This window comes from Gopherus evgoodei, chromosome 1, assembly GCF_007399415.2.
Source record: "Gopherus evgoodei ecotype Sinaloan lineage chromosome 1, rGopEvg1_v1.p, whole genome shotgun sequence".
NCBI classification, from domain to species: Eukaryota; Metazoa; Chordata; order Testudines; family Testudinidae; genus Gopherus; species Gopherus evgoodei.
In genome coordinates this window covers 226,349,352-226,368,395 of record NC_044322.1, presented here as the reverse complement: position 1 = coordinate 226,368,395, position 19,044 = coordinate 226,349,352, and the positions used below count along the sequence as shown (strand labels likewise).

The window sequence follows — 19,044 nt, the reverse complement described above, 5'->3', positions numbered from 1 at the left end:
CAGAGCCCACATCCCCAGCCGGAGCCCTCACTCCCTCCCACACCCAACCTCCTGCCCCAGCCTGGTGAAAGTGAGTGAGGGTGGGGGACAGAGGGAGGGTGGATGGAGTTAGTGGGGGGAGGGGCCTTGGAGAAGGGGTGGGGCAGGGCGCAGGGCAAGGGTATTCAGTTTTGTGTGGTTAGAAAGTTGGCAACCCTATCCGCAGCCCTATTCCTATCCTATGGAATACGCATCAGCTGCAGTTTACGGATGGTCACCATGGTAGGTTCCACGCAAAACAATAGCCTGGCTTGGAGAAGGTAAAACTTGGGCCTTGATGGCTAGATCCATATCTGAGAGGAAAGGGGGAGGATTTTGACTAGCCAAAGGTGACAGAAGGCATTTCCAGCCACTAGCGATATCTGGGAATCCAGGAGCAGAGAAGAGTTCAACAAGACTGAAAGACTCTGTGCCACTTTGACAACTGGAGGACAGCTGCCCCTGCTCTTCGACACAGCTCCCTCTGCCAACAAACAATTCCTATGCTGCTGAATGCACATGGCAAGCAAATTGGCTGGAGAAAGTGCATTTTTACGAAGTCTCTTGTTAGAATAGAACAGCTGTTAAAAGTCTGTGCAGTCTTGTTATGAGTCCTTAGCCCATGGGAACTTAATTGGGGTTCTCAGTTCCATTCTCAGTGAAAGGTGCAAACATCATAAAAATCTTCATCACTAATTGCTGCCTTGTTTGCTATCTGCAATGGCAATTAGAGAGGCCAAGGACAGAATGGACTTAGAAACTGAATTGGCCTCTCATCCCCTCCAGGCAGTACCTGCCAGGTGCAGATTTCAGGCACACTGGTGGGCAGGGCAGTGTGCGTGGGGAAGCGTGCAGTGCTGCTGCTTTGTTCTGTGGGAAAGCAGAGAATTTCAGTCTCCAGTCGTCCCCTCCAGCCCCTTCTATGAGTGTTTAATTCACTTCATGAAAAGAAAGAACCAAACAATTTGATTGGTTTCTAGGCTTTCCTATTGCTGACGTGAAGAGATTATTATGCTTATTTATCATTGGTTTAGGAAACGTCTTCAATCAGCCCTTTGGGCAATTCCTCAGCTGCACCTAGTTCTGAATCAGAATGCTCTGTGTGCTTTAAATTAACCCTTGAATGGCAGCAGGTGGTTTACCTATGCAGACAGCTGCTTTGGGCAGTGCTGGACTCTGATTGCCCACATGGAACTCCCAGTCTCTCACTTTCTTTCCATCTCCCCCCGCCCTGCTCCCCTCCTGCCCTCATGTGGCCCCTGGACTCATACGCCACCCCCTCTAAGTTTTACACTGTGAGTGCTCCATTCCAATGGCGTGTGAAGCCACAAGAACCCTCCCCCTCTCGTGCTATTAATAAACATGTGTGTAGCAGGAGGTTCAGGGGACGAGCCAAGTAACAGGTGCGAGAGATAACATTACACTGGAAAAGAGCAGGGCTGCCACTGCCCATGTGTTAGGAGGCTAATGTCTCATATTCATTGTCATGTGCTGGAATGCGCTCAGAGCATGGAGAAATGTCACGGAGCCGCTCTTCATAAGCTGTCAATCCAAGACCAAGGGTCAGTTCATTGTCCCTCGGGCTCCAAAGGCTGAATTCATCAAAGAGGTGTGTGAGCTGGGAGTGCTAAAGTTTTAAACAAAATATGCGTTTGACATCTGAAAGCTAAAAAACTAATGAATGAATATGGGCACAGATCTCTCTCACTAGAGCCAGCCGTTGCTGATAATGGTCAAAATTCCCAAACTTGGGTGTTTAACTTAGGCTTTGAATCCTTGTAAGCTCACTGGGGCAGGGACTGTTGTTTTCTTCTCTGTTTGGACAGCACCTAGCACAACAGGGCCCTTGTCTATCACTGGGGCTTCTGGCTGCTACAGCAACAGAATTACATGAATAAATGAGAATTTAATAAATCAGTAGCTTGACTTTGAGAGGCACTGACCATATGCAATTGCCATTTAAATTAACAGGCGCTCAGAACCTCTGGAAACCAATCCACTCAGACATGTATCTAAATATGGATTTAGGGGTCTAATTTTAGGCAGGCAAGTTTGAAAATTTTGGTCAGTATCTTGTTTTTATAGAACACTTTTCATCCAAAAGGACTTTATCAACTGTATAATGCAGATATTGCTTTACCCACCACTGAAAAGCTGCCTCCTCTGGGGAGGAATACAGTAGCTTCTTAGCAGCGCACAGCAACTAAGACAATGAAGTTGCATTGTTGATGCAGTTGAAAACAGAGCTACATAGCAGAATTGGCTGAAAATTTTCCATTGAATCTGTTTTTCAGAAAAAAAATTGGTTTTGACTAAATTATTTTTTTGGTAAGAGGTATCTGGATTCTGCAGAACATTTTGACTTTTTGTCCAAAAAAGAACATCCAAAACCAAAAAGTTTTCAGTTTTCTGCCAAAACCTGGACAATTCTGGCCACCTCTCACTCTACCTAAAAAGTTATTTGGAACTGCTCCCACAGGCCCTCATGGAAGTTGTAGTTCTACTCCCTCATGCTCCGCTTCTCTGCTATGGGAGTAGGTTTCCCAGTCAAACTACATCTCCTATGATGTACTGTGTTTGCTCAACAAAAGAAATGCCCCTAGGGCACCATGGGAGATGTAGTCTGATCAGAGAGCCTGGCACATAGAGCAGAAAGAGGGTATGAGGTACCTGAACTACAACTGCCATGGGGCACTGTGGCAGAATTTCCAAATGAATGTTGTTGGCTGAAAATTCTGTTTTCAACTTTTCACTAGAGAGTCTACCCTCTTCCCTTACCATCAATTTCCCAACTAGCTCTAATATTCAGCCATGGAAAATGTAATGATCAGGGGCTTGTCTACACTGTGGGGTAATGCGCTCTATAGAGGTGTGATTTCTAAAGCACACCAGCGTACTGTGCTTTAATTGGTCTGTGTCGATTCTGCTGGTGCGCACTAAAGGTTCCCTAGTGTGCTTTAACACAGCACTGTTTCAAACAGTGCTACGTTAAAGTGCACCAGCAAGGTCTACAAGGACAAAATAATGCATAACATGTTGGTGCACTTTAGGAATTACACTCCCATACATGCATTACCCCGCACCAAACTGAAATTTTACAAGGTTAACACCAGCTCTCTTTTGAAAATGCCATTGATTCTTAAATGATCACAAGTGCCCAAGACCTGTTTTACATGTGATCCATAAGACAGCTTCTCCAGCAGCCCCATAACCCGTAGTGTCACGTGGAGACACTGGTTCAAAACTGACACCCAGTAAACCATAAATACTGCTGTTTGCAGATCCTAGACCATCCTAGAGAGAAAGTATTCCTTGAAGGTTTCCAAGCCAATTACTGACCCTGTCCAACCTTGCTTAGTTTATGATAAGCAGAGACAGAATTGCAGACCAATGTTTATGCCTGAAGGCCATTAGTGTGCCTGCTTTTAGGTGCACAGAAAGGCCGCCACCACCACAACTCACAACCAGAAATATAAGCTCCCTCTGTGATTCAACAAAACGCAGTGCCCCCATGGTATCAAAAAGGAACCAGGAAACCAGAATGCTGCATGGTATCACTGACCGCGCACTCTCCGATGCATTCCAAATTCCGCAACATGCCAAATCATTCAAGACCAGGATTTGGAATGCCCCAGACACCAGGACATGTCAGTCCATGCCCTGCAATCAGGAGATGCCTCACCCATGCCTAGCACAGAGACGACACATCGTCCCCTTGGGTGAAATTCCCCCCTGTGCAGACAGCCTTCATGCCACTGAAATCCTTCAAAATAGGGCTTAATTCAGACTTCAGTGGCATCTCCTCCATTTTTTTTTTTAACCCCAGATGGGTAAACAAACAAAAAAGTCGAAACACAACAAAGGTGTTCACAAACAAGCCATTCATCCTCCTTGCTGAACTCCCTGCTGTCTCTGCTGAGCCTGCCAATCGAGTGGTCAGTTAGTGACAATTAACATGATGAGTTTGAGAGAAGGATGAGCATCCACTAGGAACGGGACTAAGACCATCAGCTCATTTCTCACAATCCCGCTACTGATCCAGCATTGAATTGCCAGTGGCAATATTAAGGGAAAGGCTCCATATCTCATTACAGATTTCCCAGTCTATCCAACCCTGCCACTGCCCCAAAATGCTAGTATTTGTAATCTCATAATACCTACAATAACATCCGTCTCCAAATTATTTCCTCTGTGTCCTGCAGCACACACAAGATGCAATGGCACAGTGCTACAGCTTTTGCAAAATCTGAGCTTGCCCATCAACAATTCGATCCAGGCAACTGAGTTGGTAGAATTTTGCCAGGCTGATTCAACCTTAAGTTTTCTGCCAATTTACCAGAACCTCTCGATCAGTTTTCAAGAACACATTTTCTGTATAATCCACTTTCATTGGTGCATGTCCCTATCTTGTGGTCGGCCTGGTGCTTAGTGTAAATATGGTGTAAATCACTTGTACATAGATAATGCAAACCCACAGAAATAGCGAGACAGGGCAGGAAGGGGGAAATAGAGTGAACGCTGGGAAGTTATTGAATATTTAGATTCAGGGAACTGATAGCTTCAAGGTTGCAGAGGAGAAGGATTTCCCTTACACATCAATCATTAAACCACTGGTCTGAACTGCTCCTAAACAAACTCCCAAGAGTTTAGTCAGTTACAACTTTGCAGAGGGCAACACCAAATATTTGCCTTGCTCCAGCCAGAATGTCATAATAAGGCCTTTTGCTCTTCAGGTGGAGTTCCGGATGCCAGCAGGGGCTGAATTAGCTACACACTCAACACTGAGTATCTGGCACATCCCACAAAATAGCAAAAGGTGCAGGAACAGCTGGGCTGCCTGGGAGCTTCCTTCTCTTACCCAGAACTTGACAAGGAAGAAGGCATTGGGTGGCCCCTTCTCAAAGAGCTCCTTCAGGCCCCCTTTCTTCTCAGGGAACTTGTCATAGATCTGCCGGATGTCCACTGCCTCGAGGTAGGGGTCACTGTAGCTGGGGCTTGACTGGCCAATGTGAACAAACAGGTGCTTGTTATACTGCAAGGAGACAGGTGTGAGACATTAGGGTGATACAGGATGGGTCTCGGTTCAGATTGATCACCCAGTACTCTTCACAGCAGAAAAGATGGGAACAGAATGTAGTGGCTGGGACCATCTAACCATAGAACTCAAGGGAGCCTTTGGACAAAGACAAACCAGGGAGCACAATTGGGCCCTAGGACCCAAAAAGCATTTTCCTCACAACAGGCATGAACAGTACATGTGAGGGAGGCCTCTTAGGAAAACACTGCAGGAAGCGCTGTCTGGCCCCTAGCCTGCTGAAATGGATCTGCAGGGATTCTTCCACTATCTCATGATCACCAGAGCGCAGTTTGCTCTGGCCATATCCTCCCACCCTGGCACATGCCCAGAATGCCCACTCACTAGGAGGGGAGACCAGCAGTCGATGGCATAGAAGTGGCTACATTGACTTCATGTTATTCTGTCTCTTGGGCCTTAGGACTTCTTAATGGAGAAGAATCTGTTTTTATCAGATCCTAAACTGCCCAAGCTTGGCTTCTAAATTTGTCCCCACCAATGCAGAGCAATTCAATGGACTGGGCACTTCAGTACATAGTTAAATAACTAGACACATACTGAGGAGCACACCCAGTGTAAATTAAAGCTATCCAGAGACGAAAAATACATGGAAAGTGGGAGTGAGGTTTGTATCTTACTGTGTCTTGGTCTTGTTGTTGTTCCAAGAATGCAGAGAATTCTAGCATCCAAAGTTTGGAGCTGGCAACCCTTCGCCCCTGCCAAGGTGGAGCCGATGGGGAAGGTGAGAGGCCAGCAGGAGACTCAAACCCTAAACACAAGGGGATTATAAAATGAAATGAAAAAGAGCCAAGTCAGCAACAATTGTCATTTTCAGCATCTAATGTCACAGCCTAGTGAGAATCTTTTTTGGACTTTAACCCTCATATACCGTAAAACACGTATCACAGACCCATCACTGTGTCCCTCCCCAATCGGCTTCTCAACTGTTCTTCCCTGAGGGGGTAGCTCAGGATATGCTGCTAAGTAATGGATCGATCTAACTGCCACTGAAGTCAAAAGAAAGATTCCCACTGACTTCAGTGGGCGCTGGACTGGGCCATAAATGAATAGCAAGAAAATCTGCTTGGATATCTCTGAGGAGTCACCATGGATGAAGAAATGCTGAGATTGGGAAGGAAAAACCACCCTCTGCTCTACTAGAACAAGATATTTGAGGAGAGTCACACTGGAAATACAACCCCTTTACTGAGGTGAAAACAGCAGTCTTGTGGCTGGACATGGGGCTGGGACCTCGTGACTGCTAATTCTGCCTCTGCCATTGAACTATTATATAATCTTGAGCAAGCTGTTTAGCCTTGCTCTGCTTCAACTAATGGGAACTTGGCATCTAAATCCCCTAGGCAGCTTTCAGAATCTCAGCCTATGTTTCTAATAATTCTGCCTGTGTGCAGAGACAGCAGCCATTTTTGTTTTGGAGTTGCTGCAGCCTGTTGTAAGAGGACACACACATTGTGCTCTCTCAGAAACTTTACTGTTCTTCTTCCATGTTTGTGGCTTCCCTTAATTTTAAATGGAGTCATTCAGACTGAAAGTAAATATTGTTCTTTGTTTGTGGGGACCAGAGAAATTAAAACACAAAGGATCAGGTATGAGGAGGTTAGATTGAGTGAGTGGAGCTGGATGGGACATGCATTGGTTGGCGGGATCAGGTATACCTGTAGGGTGCATAGAACAAGTCTGGGACTAGATGTGGATTGTTCTCATTCTTGTGTTTTCTCAGGTCCTTCAGGAATATTCAAATTTCCAATTTCCCCTTCAGTGGCAGGAGACATGGAAGTCTCCTTTATAGTTATGACTAAACAACTATGATTTTCTTACATAGCAATATGATGTGTATGTGCTGTGCAAGAAATTGTGTTTTCCTACGTACCTGGTAATGGGAGTGGAGGTTGAACAGCATAGGTTTGTTGAGAAAAAGGTTTCACGCTGCAGGAATATACACAAGAGTTAGTTAAAGAAAAATCAAAGCATTTTGTTCAGTTCTCTGGGCAATTTAGGTGAAGGATTTTCCAGGGGAAGGGGTGGGAGGTGGAAAGTAACTCTACGAGAGGCAAGGAGGACCCAGAAAGGGGACACTAATAGTCACTATAGAAAAGGGGCCTCTAAGAGCATAACTTCAGTGGAGCACCCAATGCACAAAAAGGGACCCAAACAGCACACAACATTCTTACCTACACATCCAATAGCACAGACCCACTCAGGGGTATCCTTCAAGCTCACCTCAAAGATTGGCTGTATGGAGATCGCAGGGCTTCTGACTTGATTCCCTATATGGCCTGCCCACCTACACACTAATGCCCATGTATTTATACAGCCTTTTGTCCAGAGTTGGACTTAAGTGTGGGCAACGTCAGTAAATGGCAACTCTCTGTGCCTCTCTGTGCCGGGCTCTGCGAGCTCTTTCCCTGGTGACGGGCCATGTGGGGACAGCTCTTCAGAAGTGCTGAACACCCTTAATTGGGACTGGATTATCAACAGAGTTCCGCTCCCAGTTAGGCCAGATTTTCAGACGTGTTCAGCACCTGCCAGCACCCCCTGTTCTCAGTGGGAGATGGTGAGTGCTAAGCTCTGGAAAATCTGGCCCTTAGTCAGATCCCTGAGGGATCCCTCCCCAGTTCACTTGAAACTAGAAGCCTAATTCAGAGGCCACATGTAAGGAGATCTAGGCTAGACAGCTTTAGAGTCCCTTGGATCTACTCAGTCCCACTTATTGATGTTCAAGGGCATCTAAACGGGTGTGACTTACATGCTGAGAAGCCAAGATGTGTGAGTTGAAGGAGGAGAGGTGGCCTACTTTTACCTGCACTGTTCTTACAACTTCCTGTTATTGCCTTTTTTGCTACACTCTTTTCTTCTGGATCCTCACTGTAGGCCGGATCAGGCCCAATGTGAATCCCTCCGATTCCCATAGACAGAGTGGGGCAAATTCCAAGATGAAGTGTAAAAGGGTGAGAAGGTGTAAAGGGTGAGAAGGTGAGTTAAGGACCCCACTCAGTTCCCTTTGAAGCCAGCTTTTCTGTTGTCTGACAGGCATCGGATCAGACCCTAAATGAACCTAGCGGCGGTTTGAGTGAGTGTAATGAACATTTTGGAGGGGTCAGAAGAAGGGGCAAGATTCACCAGTTTAAGACTCCCTCTGAACTCACTTAGACTCATCTTAGAATTTATCCCTAGGCCTTTTGCCTCAACTCCATGCCTGCTTCCATCGATAGCTTGGGGGTGTCTGCCGTTCTGAGAAACAGCAGCAGATGGCCTTATGGTTTCTTAACCTCGAGCTAATTGAAAGTATTTCCCAGCTCAGGGGAACTTCCACCACAGCACAGGAAGCAGCCATGTGTATACTTAGATGTGGGAGTACTCACTCGTGAGAGGATCCAGCTTGGCCTGGCAAAGCTCCTTGCCAAAACTGCAAAACCAAAGTACAGACACTGTCACCAATCTGAGGCTAAAAAAAACCAGACCGTATTCCTGTCAGAGGGCACATAACAAGACTGTGAGCAGAGCTAAGTGAGCCTGTATTCCCCTGCAGAGGCACTGATGGGCCTTGGAAGGGCAAAGCCAGATGCGGTAAGTAATTAAGGACAATGTTTCTAGAGGTAGACACTGGGTAAGAGTGGCTCCATTTTTGGGTATCCAACTTCAGGGACCCCAAAGTCAATAGCCACTTTGGAAAACTTGGTTGCACGCGATTAACCCAGCATGTTACAGTGAGATGAGCTGGGAGGCACTGTAGGACAGGCTAACACCAGGAAATAGACCTTTCTTCAGAGATGGAGCAGGAAAAGCTTTCTTTTGTGTTGCACAAGGCATTCTGCATTGGTTATGTGCATCTAGAAAGCAGGCTGGGGGAGGCCTTGCAAAACCATGCCTGTTCCAAGTTTCCTTGCTCCATGGCTCAAAAAACCTGGGTACACCCATCAGTCAAACTTCAAAACCTGAGATACTGGCCCCATCCCAAATTCTGACTCTCCTGACCTGTCACAGGGTAGAGAAGAGGGGAGGGAGTGATAGTGAGACAAAGAGAGGCAGCCTGGGTGCTGACATGTGGTGCAGTAACAATGGCCAAGGGAGGACAGGGAGGTGACAGCAACTGGAGGGTGCGGGAGGAACACAACTAAGCCTAGCATTTTGTTCAGTGTGCAGAGTCCAGACTTCATGTCTCCTCCTTATTTATCAGGTTAATTCCTGCTCTTTACATGACTGCATTACAGCTGGCAGCACCAAAAAGAAAAGAAAAAAAGAGCAATCTGAACTTCTCAATGTGGAGGGATTCCAATTACTGTAAGCAGCAGCCGTGGCATTCAGGTGACTGATCTAATGCTGGCTGCATTATGTGTCTGACCCTCCATCACCCTCTTAGCACAGCCGCTGAACCATACAGTCCCAGAGCCCTGGACAGAAGAAGCATCCCTCCCGTCAGGATCTCAGTGGGATTCAGAGAATCTTAAAGTTCCATGGCCTGGTTCAAAGGGCTCTGTGGTCAATGGAAGTCTTTCCCATTGACATCAGTGGGCTTTGGAGCAGGCCTCATCTCTATAGGCTTCTATATGAGGTCACCTGTCACCATGGTATCCAAGCACTCGTGACTGTACGTGCCCAAGAGGGGTCTGGGGAAGGATGGCAAGAACGGATTTGCTCAATACAAAAGAATCACGTGCCAAAAAAGACAGCACAGACATCCTGCATCATCACTGGTGATTAACATCACAAACGCTCCTCTCATCTACATTGGTTTTAGTGCGTCTCCACTGACTTCACTGGAGTTACTCCTGATTTACACCAGCTTGAGAGGTGAATCAGGCCCTAAATGTTGCAGTTACATGGCAAATTTGCCCTTCATGTTAATGAGGTGCACTTTGAACTTGTCCCCTGTGGTCTGTTTCTGAGGTGTGTATCTATCACAGTTCCTAACTCTTATCTCTAGCTGACTCTCCTGCCCCATTTCCATTGAGACACTTCACTCACCCCAGACACAGCAGGGTAGGCTGGTCGCGGGAGGCCAGGCAATACCATTTTACTGTGGAAGGCAGTTGCAGAGATGATCTGGGCAGATGACATTGTAGCCATACTCTGCATGGCTTTATCTTTAGCTGCCTGATCCTAGGTGGGAGAGGAAGGGAAAAAAAGACATGGTGATTATAATAAAAAATACATGGCCTGATGTCATGCTGGGCACCCAGGACCCCCATGGACTTTGATCAGGGAAATGCGTGCTCAGCATCTCTGAAAAATCAGGCAAGTAAAGCCATTCAACAGGACCGGAAGTGACTTTCTAATGCACAGAGCTCACCATAGTTAAGACTGCAACTTAACTTCCATTATAAAATCTGGTGATCGCTTGCTCAGAACTTTCCCAACATTTCTCCCTTTGGTCTGAAGCTTTTCACTCTCAGTCTCAGCTCTGTGGCTGTGAGGTTTTGTTACTGGAAGCGTGAGTCAGATCCTGCCAGCCATTTCTGAATTACTGGCAAGGAGCTGGGATGGGACAGATACTTTTCCATTAATAAAAATCTAGACTGTGACTCAAGGGTAAGACAAAAACAGCTCCTCACCACAGAACAATCCCCTCCACCCCAGCACTTGGGCTGGTCTAAGTGAGGATCGGTTGCTTTGCTACAATCCATATTTCAGGGGGAAAATAAGTTGCAAGCAACCACAAAGTCACTCCCAGGTATGTACAGCAGGAAAGCCCTGCTTGCCTCTTCTGGGATGGCAACACTTGTGGTGGTGTGTAGATTACAGACACTACTATGCCCAGCTAGCATGGCTATAAGTAGCAGCACAGATGGTGAGGCACAGTTTAGACGAGCAGAGAATGCCCCACATGGCTGAACCCTAGGGTATATACCCTGCACAACCAAGCAGTGCCTCCCTGGTCTACACTGCCTGTCCCCTGCCAGAGCTTTTCACTGTGGCATGTAGCTACACATACCCTACATGTCACCACAAGTGCAGACAAGGCCTTAGTTGTGCTATGGAGTTGGGCATTTATGCTTGTGGGTAATGACACTATGCAGTCACTAAGAGGTTTAATATGTGGAGAAGGGACCTCAAGGCTCCTGCTAAAAGCAGTCCTCTTCTTTTGGGTATGAAAGCCACTATCCTCCCACCCTCCGTTCACCACTTCTACATCCAGTCCCTACCTTTCAAACTCTCCTCTGTCTGGGACATCCTAATTGTGACAGTGATGTCACAGGTGGGATGATGATTTTCATAAGCAACTGGAACAGGCGACCTCTTACAAGTGAAGAAAAGAGGCACTTCCTTCCTCAGCAGCTCTGCTCGTGCGTATTCAGAGTCAGAGCAGCTGGCTTTCATACCCAAAATAAATTATCTCCCTAGGGTCTCCATCCCTTTTCCCAACCTTCTCTTCCCTCAAAACTCCCTGAATGCTACTAATTAAAAAAATCAGCGGAAGTAAAAAGAAACTGAAAACAAATGAGCCTCTACAGAGGGAATGGTCTCCAGCTATAGTGTTTTCCATGGAGCCTCAGCAGAACCAGCTGATATCTCTGTGCTGGTATCACTCAGTATGTGGAAGGGAAATATTTTTAACTGTTGAGAAAGCCTAGAAATGTTCAAAAGCCAGGGGAAGCTTCTGCAGAGTCCTATTTAAATAAGGCTTTAGGAAAATATTTTAAAAATGACCTGCTAAATTTTAAATAAAGGTTTATGTCCATTTTTGCTTCTTGATGATGTAAAAAGACTTTCTCAATTGCCACTAAGGCTTTTTTTCTGTTTGTTTTTTACATTTGAAATTCAACTGCAATCTACTCTGCTTTATGTGGAAGATATAAAGAAAAGACAGTGAACTTGCAGAATAACAACACACGATCATTTAAGAAGTGAAATGTGGGCAACTGAGAGAAGAAGGGATTTTCAATCCGACCACTGAAAACCGTTTTTCCCACCTGTTTGAATTTTATTAGAGTTGGGAGCAAACTAGTCTTTGTCAAAGATTCAACACTGATCCCTTCCCCTTCCGCTAAGGGATGAGAAAGCTCTGAATCAATTTCTCTAGACTTCCAGCAAAAATAGGAAAAAGCAGACTTGATATTCCTCATATTGCTAAAGCAAGAACAAAAATGTCCTCTACCAGCCCCAAGCCCTTCTTATACTTTGTAAGGAAAGAAATAAGGACACAACCCCCCCCTCTTCTTTGAAGATCATTTTTCAGTCTGGCTTTAGTGCAGGTGACAGATGTTTTAGCCAATTAGGACATAGAAAATTGCTGTCTCCTGAGGAAATATTTTTCCTCAAGCTTTATCCCATCTTTGTTAAATTCATCTTGAACATGGTGCAAAAGCCTGTTACAGGCACAGTGGACAGCTGCAAAATTCACTCGTTTGTGCTGTGGAAATAGCACTACACTAATTGCCAAATAAATCAGAACGTGGCAGGTCTGATCTCCAGGGTATAAACACAAAATGTGTATTTGATATGGAAGGGGAACCAGCAGCCCGAGAGCACACAGCTGCCAGCAGGAACTTGGGAGAAGGGCAGTAACCTCTCTGATTGTATCTACTCCCTCTACAAAGATGAGTGGGGGAAGTGAAGTAAGTAAGTAAGTTGAATGAGCATGGCAGATTTGCCTCTGCAGGTCAGAAAGGAACTGACTGGTGCTGGGAAATGGATCACTGCAGGCATCTGAGCAGAGCTCACAGCATGGACCAAGGAAATGTAAAAGGAAGCTAGAAATGGAGCTCCTCAAGACACCTTCATTCCCTGAGAATGAAATCTCCTTGCCCCTAGGTGTTAAGAAGAAGCAGGCTCAGCTGGCTCACTTTCCAATCACACCAAATCCCAGGGCTGTGACGCACAAGGAACAGAATCAAGGTTACAGCTACAAACAGCAGTAAATCTTTTCACTTGATGGGCAGTTGTTTCCTGCTTGCACTGCGTCTCTCAAGCCAGCCTCCACCTGAATAGATCGCTTACTGGCACCACAGGCTTCCAGCCCAGACAGCCATACCTAGCAGCTTTGAATTGGGCAGCTGTAATTTGTAACTTCTTTCCCTTCTCAAAGCAGCTGGAAACAGGACTGGCTGATCACAGAACTAGCACACAGTTCTACAAAGAAACTGAGGGAGGGGTGCAGAGTGTGGTGGTAGCTGGGGCTTAAAACGCAGACACATGCAGTTCAACACTGATCGGGATTGAATCCAGCTGATTCATTTAAAGAGAGTCAGCTCCTGACAATGAACACTGAGGAGTCATAGAAATGGGAGGCTGAAAGGGACCTCGAGAAGTCATCAACTCCAGCCTCCTCCACTGAGGCAGGACCAAGGGTAGCTAGACCATCCTTGACAAGTGTTTTTCTAACTTAATATTAAAAACCTCCTATGACAGGGTTTCCACAACCTCCTTTAGTAACCTCTCTCAATGTTTAATATCCTTAGTTACAAGCCTTTTGCTAATATCTAACCCAAATCTCCCTTGCCACAGATTAAGCCCATTACTACTTGTCCTGCCTTCAGTGGACATGGAGAACAATTGATCACCATTCTCTTTATAACAACCCTTAACATATTTGAAAAGTGTTATCAGGTTCCCCCCTCAGTTTTCCTCTCAAGACAAAACATATCCAGGGTTTTTTTTAACCTTTCCTTTTACGCAGGCTTGGTAGAATTTGTTTTGCTTTTTTTTATAGTTTTGACAGATAATATTAATGTTTATTTTTAAGCATTTTTTACTTTTATGTATTTACTTTTCTCAGTTGCAAAAATTATGAGGTTTTAAGGGTTTTTTATTTTTATCTAGTTAAATTTTCAAAGTTGTGGGAAATTATGTAGTCGGATGAGGCAATAATTCTTTAATTCCAGAAGACATTCAGATTGAAAAAGTTCAAGCTTTATAACCATTAAAACACAAACTGTCATCATCACATGTCAAAACATACAAAGTAAATATTCTTAAATTAAACTCCAATACCTTCTCAAGCAGCATTTCTCTTCCTTTGCCTAGCTGTACCTTTCAGTTATTACTGATCAAAATAGTTTTAGTCGATTTGTGTGCATACAGTGAAACTGATATTTACCACCATTTACTGATAAAAATTTAATCCTTCCAAGCCTGCTCGTCAGTCACGTTTTCTAAACCTTTGATCATTTTTATTGCTTTCCTCTGGACTCTCTCTAGTTTGTCCACATCTTTCCTACAATGCAGTGTCAGAACTCGACCCAGCACTTCAGCGGAGGCCTCACTAGTGCCGAGTACAGTGGGACGATTACCTCCTGGGTCTGACATACAACAGTTCTGTTAATACAGCCCAGAAGTCACCTACAGCTTCTAAGCAGCTTAGTCCTAAATTACACTCTTCACTCCAGACCTGTGTTAAACACGGGGTCAGAGTCACCTCAGTTGGCACAGGGAATCACAATTTGCAAGGAATGTCCCTCCGCAGCAGAAGCGTGTCCCCTGAGGAGGTACTGGTTGCCATCACTGTAGTTCCCTCACGGTTATGCCAGCCGAGGGTAGCTTTAGCTTGTCCAGGCAGTTCCACAGGATTGCCACCAGGAGAAGTGGTGAGTCAGCACATCCCCACAGCTCCTCCTGACTCTCCTACAAGCCGGGGCAGCAAAAAAATGGGAGGTTGTGGCCACTTTATGCCACCACAATCCCTGTCCCACCCCCATGTATGTTCTGCCACTGTGAGTCCAGTGATGCACACTACGGTGGCATACACCAGAGGTAAATCAGTCCATAGAAATGAAAGTCATTGTTTCTTCATTCTTTAAATAGATATTGCCTCCAGCACCACAGAGCCATAACAATACAAGTGTTAGCTCAGCACTTCCTGGGAAGTGCCTCTTCCTCCCCAGCTTATGGCAGTTTAACTGCTGATCTCCCCACAACAAGGCTGTTAGGAGGGACTGGCTGGTGTGTGTGTGTGTTATGGGCCAGCATACCTTCAGCTTGGCTTGGATCTCCCGGGCTTTCCGACGTGCCAGCACCTGGATGTGACTAGACACCTGCATTGAAAAACAATTGCCATCCTCATTCAAGGGGACATCTTGGAAGTTGCCTGCAGTACTGAACAGAAGCCCATAACGTCTGTGTGATGGGGAATTAGTGATCCTTTTAGTTTCTTTTTTTTCTTTTCTTTTTTTAAAAGAGAGGTTGCAGTGAGACTTTCTCCCAAGTGCAAACAAGCCCAATCTGATCATGCTGCAGGTGTCAAATTAGAGGTCTCCACTGACCGAAAGGGCCTTGTGAAATCACAGCCCTTCTGTGACATATAAGCAGACTCCTTAAGCCTTGTAGGAGACCTCTCCCCTTATGGTACCATGTTATGGCCTCATCCTGGTAGAAGGGATGCTTCCCAAAGTCAGTTCATACCTAAATTCCTCCTCCCTAGCCTTTATAAATTCCTCTGACTTGCTTGACTTTTTCCCCTCCCACCTTGGGCTATGCTGAAGGCCCTTCATTTGCCATTTTTATTTTTATTTCCTGGGAAATTATTGGGCTTTATTTAAAAACCAGTGACAACCATAAACAAAGGGCTGTGGGCGGAGGGCAGGAGGGGTGCCAGTACTCACAGGGGAAGGTGGGGAAGGGACACTCACCATGTAGCAGTTGCGGAAGCCTTCCACTCCCTGCAGCGGCAGGGCAGTCTCGCTGCTGGGACCTGGCTCCCTGCCTGTCTCGCTCCCCTACTGTGCAGAGGAAGCTCATGGGGCTGCACTGAAGGGCTGGGGTTAGCAGAGGGCTCTGTCTAGCAGAGGCAGCTAATGGGGCTCTGTGCACTGGGGCTATGCTAAAGCTGGAATCAGGAGAGGAGTGGAAGCAGGGCTGGCCTTACCATGAGGCGAATTGAGGCGGCCACCTCAAGTGCCAGACTGTGGGGGGTGTCACTAGGACCAGAGTGTAGAAAATTGTGTCTGCTGCTGCTGCTGCGAGGGGGCACGGGGGCGTCATCTGAGCTCCCCACCTCAGGTGCCAAAATGGTGTGGGCCAGCCCTGAGTGGAAGACTGCAAGCTGTGAATACTGATCCCCTCTCCCAGGGAGAGCCTTCTGCTGACCCCAGCCCTTCAACATCGCCCTGTCTGCTTCCCCTGCAAAAAAATCCCCAGGTCCCAAAACAGCCAAAATGTGGGTGAAAAGTCAATAAAACCGGAACACTGGCCTTTTCAAAAACCCAGGAATGATACAGGGAAAAATCAGTAAATACCAATAACAGGCACACGGCCATCATCATAAAGCTGAGAGAAATGAGGGCTGAGGCTCCGCCCAGCTTCTTTATAAAGCGGTGGCGTTAAGAGAGGAGCTAATGCTAACTCTGAACTTGGGTGTGCCTGACAGGTTCTCGACCAAAAGGTCTGGAGACCTGAAGTTCTGTGTGTGTCTCCAGCAATGGCACATTATTCTAAACAGCTCAAACTACTGTCTTAATCCCTGACCTGGAAGGACTATCTGTAGGAGTTCTGTTCCTAAGGCGGCTCATTTTTTGACCTTTTGAGTGAGATGGCCCAAAAGGGGACCAATTATGATGATAGGACTCTTGTCTACACAGGACAGGATTGAGACTGCGAACGCATTCATGTGTGTCACCCATTAGATGGTAACAACTTCCAGTGACTGACAAGGAGGGGGAGAAAGGCACCATACACCAAGGCCAGGGTAATCAATTATTTTTTGTCAAGGTCCACATTTCTTGGTCAAGCTATTTCTTGGAGGTCCAAACTCCAGAGAAAATAATACAAAAATAACAACAACAACAATACATTAATAAGTAAATAAAAAGAGTTCACAGTCCGTTAAAAAGTTCTGGCGGTCCAGATTTGGCCCAGGGTCCTATTGACTACCCCGGCCTAGCCTTTCTCACTAACCCAAAAATGTAACATTTAATATCTCACTGAACGTGTCACTGCAGGAAGTTTCCTGTGTCACTGTGTGGTAGTGCTACAGTCCAATCTGAAGACACTCAGATTGACTAAACTCACAACTCTCATTACCCAGCTGACTGCAATGATCTCTTTCCAAAAGGCAGAGACTAATTGCAGCCAGCAGAGAGGCGATTAGTTCACACAAGCCCTCTCCATTCCTAGGGACACAAACAAAGCAGCCAGTGTAACACAGTCAACTTCACACTTACCTGTTTCCTTGTGCGTGTTTTCCCTGTTCTCAGTTTAATATAGCGGGCAATCAGCTCATTTCGGCCTGGAACAAGGAAATAATGCAAACCAAAGTTTAGAGAGACATGATCTCAGCAAGAAGATGCAGCCTTCAGGGAACAGATAAGCCCTAATGCTATCCCCTAGGTCAGGAATGTTCTCACTTAGTTCATGTGGCAGAGGACAGTGTTTAAAGAGCAGATGTCTCAACTGAAAATTCTATTCCTGACATTGCCTTTGTGCAATCTACAATGATCTATAAAAAATCAAGCTTTGTGTTCTTTTATTGGCTGGTTGTGATCAATAAATTTTCTTCTTGCTCTTTTTCTACTGAACCTTAAAAATTCAGGTCTTGTCTGCCTTGTTTTCCATGGAAGGCTGCATGAATGCTTGGAAAACTAGTGGGATTAGAACATTACAAATATCAAAATAATGATAATTGGGAGGGGAAGTGATATTTTATTTGGATGGTTTAAAGCTCTCTGGGGAGAGGAGTTATTTGGTTTGGGTTTTTTTTAAACACCTATTTAACTCAAACACATGGATAAACAATTCGGAGAAAAGCGCTCTCTGTCAAAAATTCAATACCCAGGCCCTTTATGAAGGGTTGAGAAAGCTCTCACTCTAGGTCCTCAAGTCCTCCAAGGAGACTTCCAGCAGAAACACTTAATCTTGACATTTCTAAAGTAAAAACATGAAGATTTTTTTTAAATAATAAAAAAAATCCAAACTTTATCAATTACAAAGCCACACAAAAGGGCACAAACACTTTGTTTTGGTGTCTTTTCCATGTCACTTTTAGCTGATGTTGACAGAGGGAGCTGCAACCACAGGATAGTTTACGTTATGTTCATGAAATGTAACGAAGCACAGACATGGCTGTCTCCAGCACTCTGTCCACTTAAGTCTCAATCCGTTTCTTGCTCATGTTGTTAGAGAGGCTCCCCTTGTTCTCACTGGGAGAAGGAGCAGGCCCTTAGTCACACGGATTTTCCAGTTTTCGCTGCTCTGCTACGCACAAAGATGGAATTATTTGATGCCCAACATAGTGCTGCTGACTTCTCCTATTCTCACAGTGCCAACTAATGCAACGACAAGCCCAGGAGAGAGTTAGGTGGGAGCAGATGCTGTTAGACTACCTACCACCTGGCTGTTTTTCAACCAGCATAGCCATTTCTACAAAGCTGAGACCAATTGCTAGCGAGATGTCAACATCAGCCTGATAACCGACCTTTCTCTAGTGCCAAGAATAATATTTATGGCTTTCAAAGCCTCCATCTGGCTGGCTCAGGCCGGTAGCCTCGCAGACTTGCATTGCCAGAGCAGGGGGGTGCTACTTCCAGAATGCTGGCTTGGCCCAGAGCTGGAGAAAGACAATCCGACAATGGTGAAGAATGGAAACTAAACAGAACAAAGTGAGCTCCTCAAAACCTGTTTGTCTCTAATGAAGTGTGAGAGAATGTGTATGTCTACAGAGGGGGTGGGCTGCATAGGAAGGGCTGGTCTACACTGGGGGGGGATTGATCTAAGATACGCAACTTCAGCTACGTGAATAATGTAGCTGAAGTCGAAGTATCTTAGATCGATTTACCTCTCGTCCTCACGGAGCGGGATCGACGTCCGCGGCTCCCCCTTTCGACTCTGCTACCGCTGTTCGCACTGGTGGAGTTCCGGAGTCGACGGGAGCGCTTTCGGAGATCGATATATCGTGTCTAGATGAGACGTGATATATCGATCCCCGAGAAATCGATCGCTAGCCGCCAATATGGTGGGTAGTCTAGACGTACCCGAAGTGTAATGGGGAGTGAAAGAGAGAG

The 19,044-nt window shown here is 45.8% G+C and overlaps 1 protein-coding gene across 1 annotated transcript in view; it reads right to left on the bottom strand.

The window, feature by feature from the left end:
- The window catches only part of TEAD4 (TEA domain transcription factor 4), an 85,752-nt gene that overhangs the window by 14,971 nt on the left and 51,737 nt on the right, over nt 1–19,044 (bottom strand). Inside the window, exons 4-10 of the mRNA XM_030549054.1 lie at nt 17,209–17,273; nt 15,022–15,084; nt 10,079–10,213; nt 8,476–8,519; nt 6,984–7,039; nt 5,731–5,861; nt 4,877–5,050 (exon numbers count right to left, since the gene is read on the bottom strand). Coding sequence (XP_030404914.1) covers nt 4,877–5,050; nt 5,731–5,861; nt 6,984–7,039; nt 8,476–8,519; nt 10,079–10,213; nt 15,022–15,084; nt 17,209–17,273 — 668 coding nt within the window. The remainder of the gene's footprint in view (nt 1–4,876; nt 5,051–5,730; nt 5,862–6,983; nt 7,040–8,475; nt 8,520–10,078; nt 10,214–15,021; nt 15,085–17,208; nt 17,274–19,044) is intronic.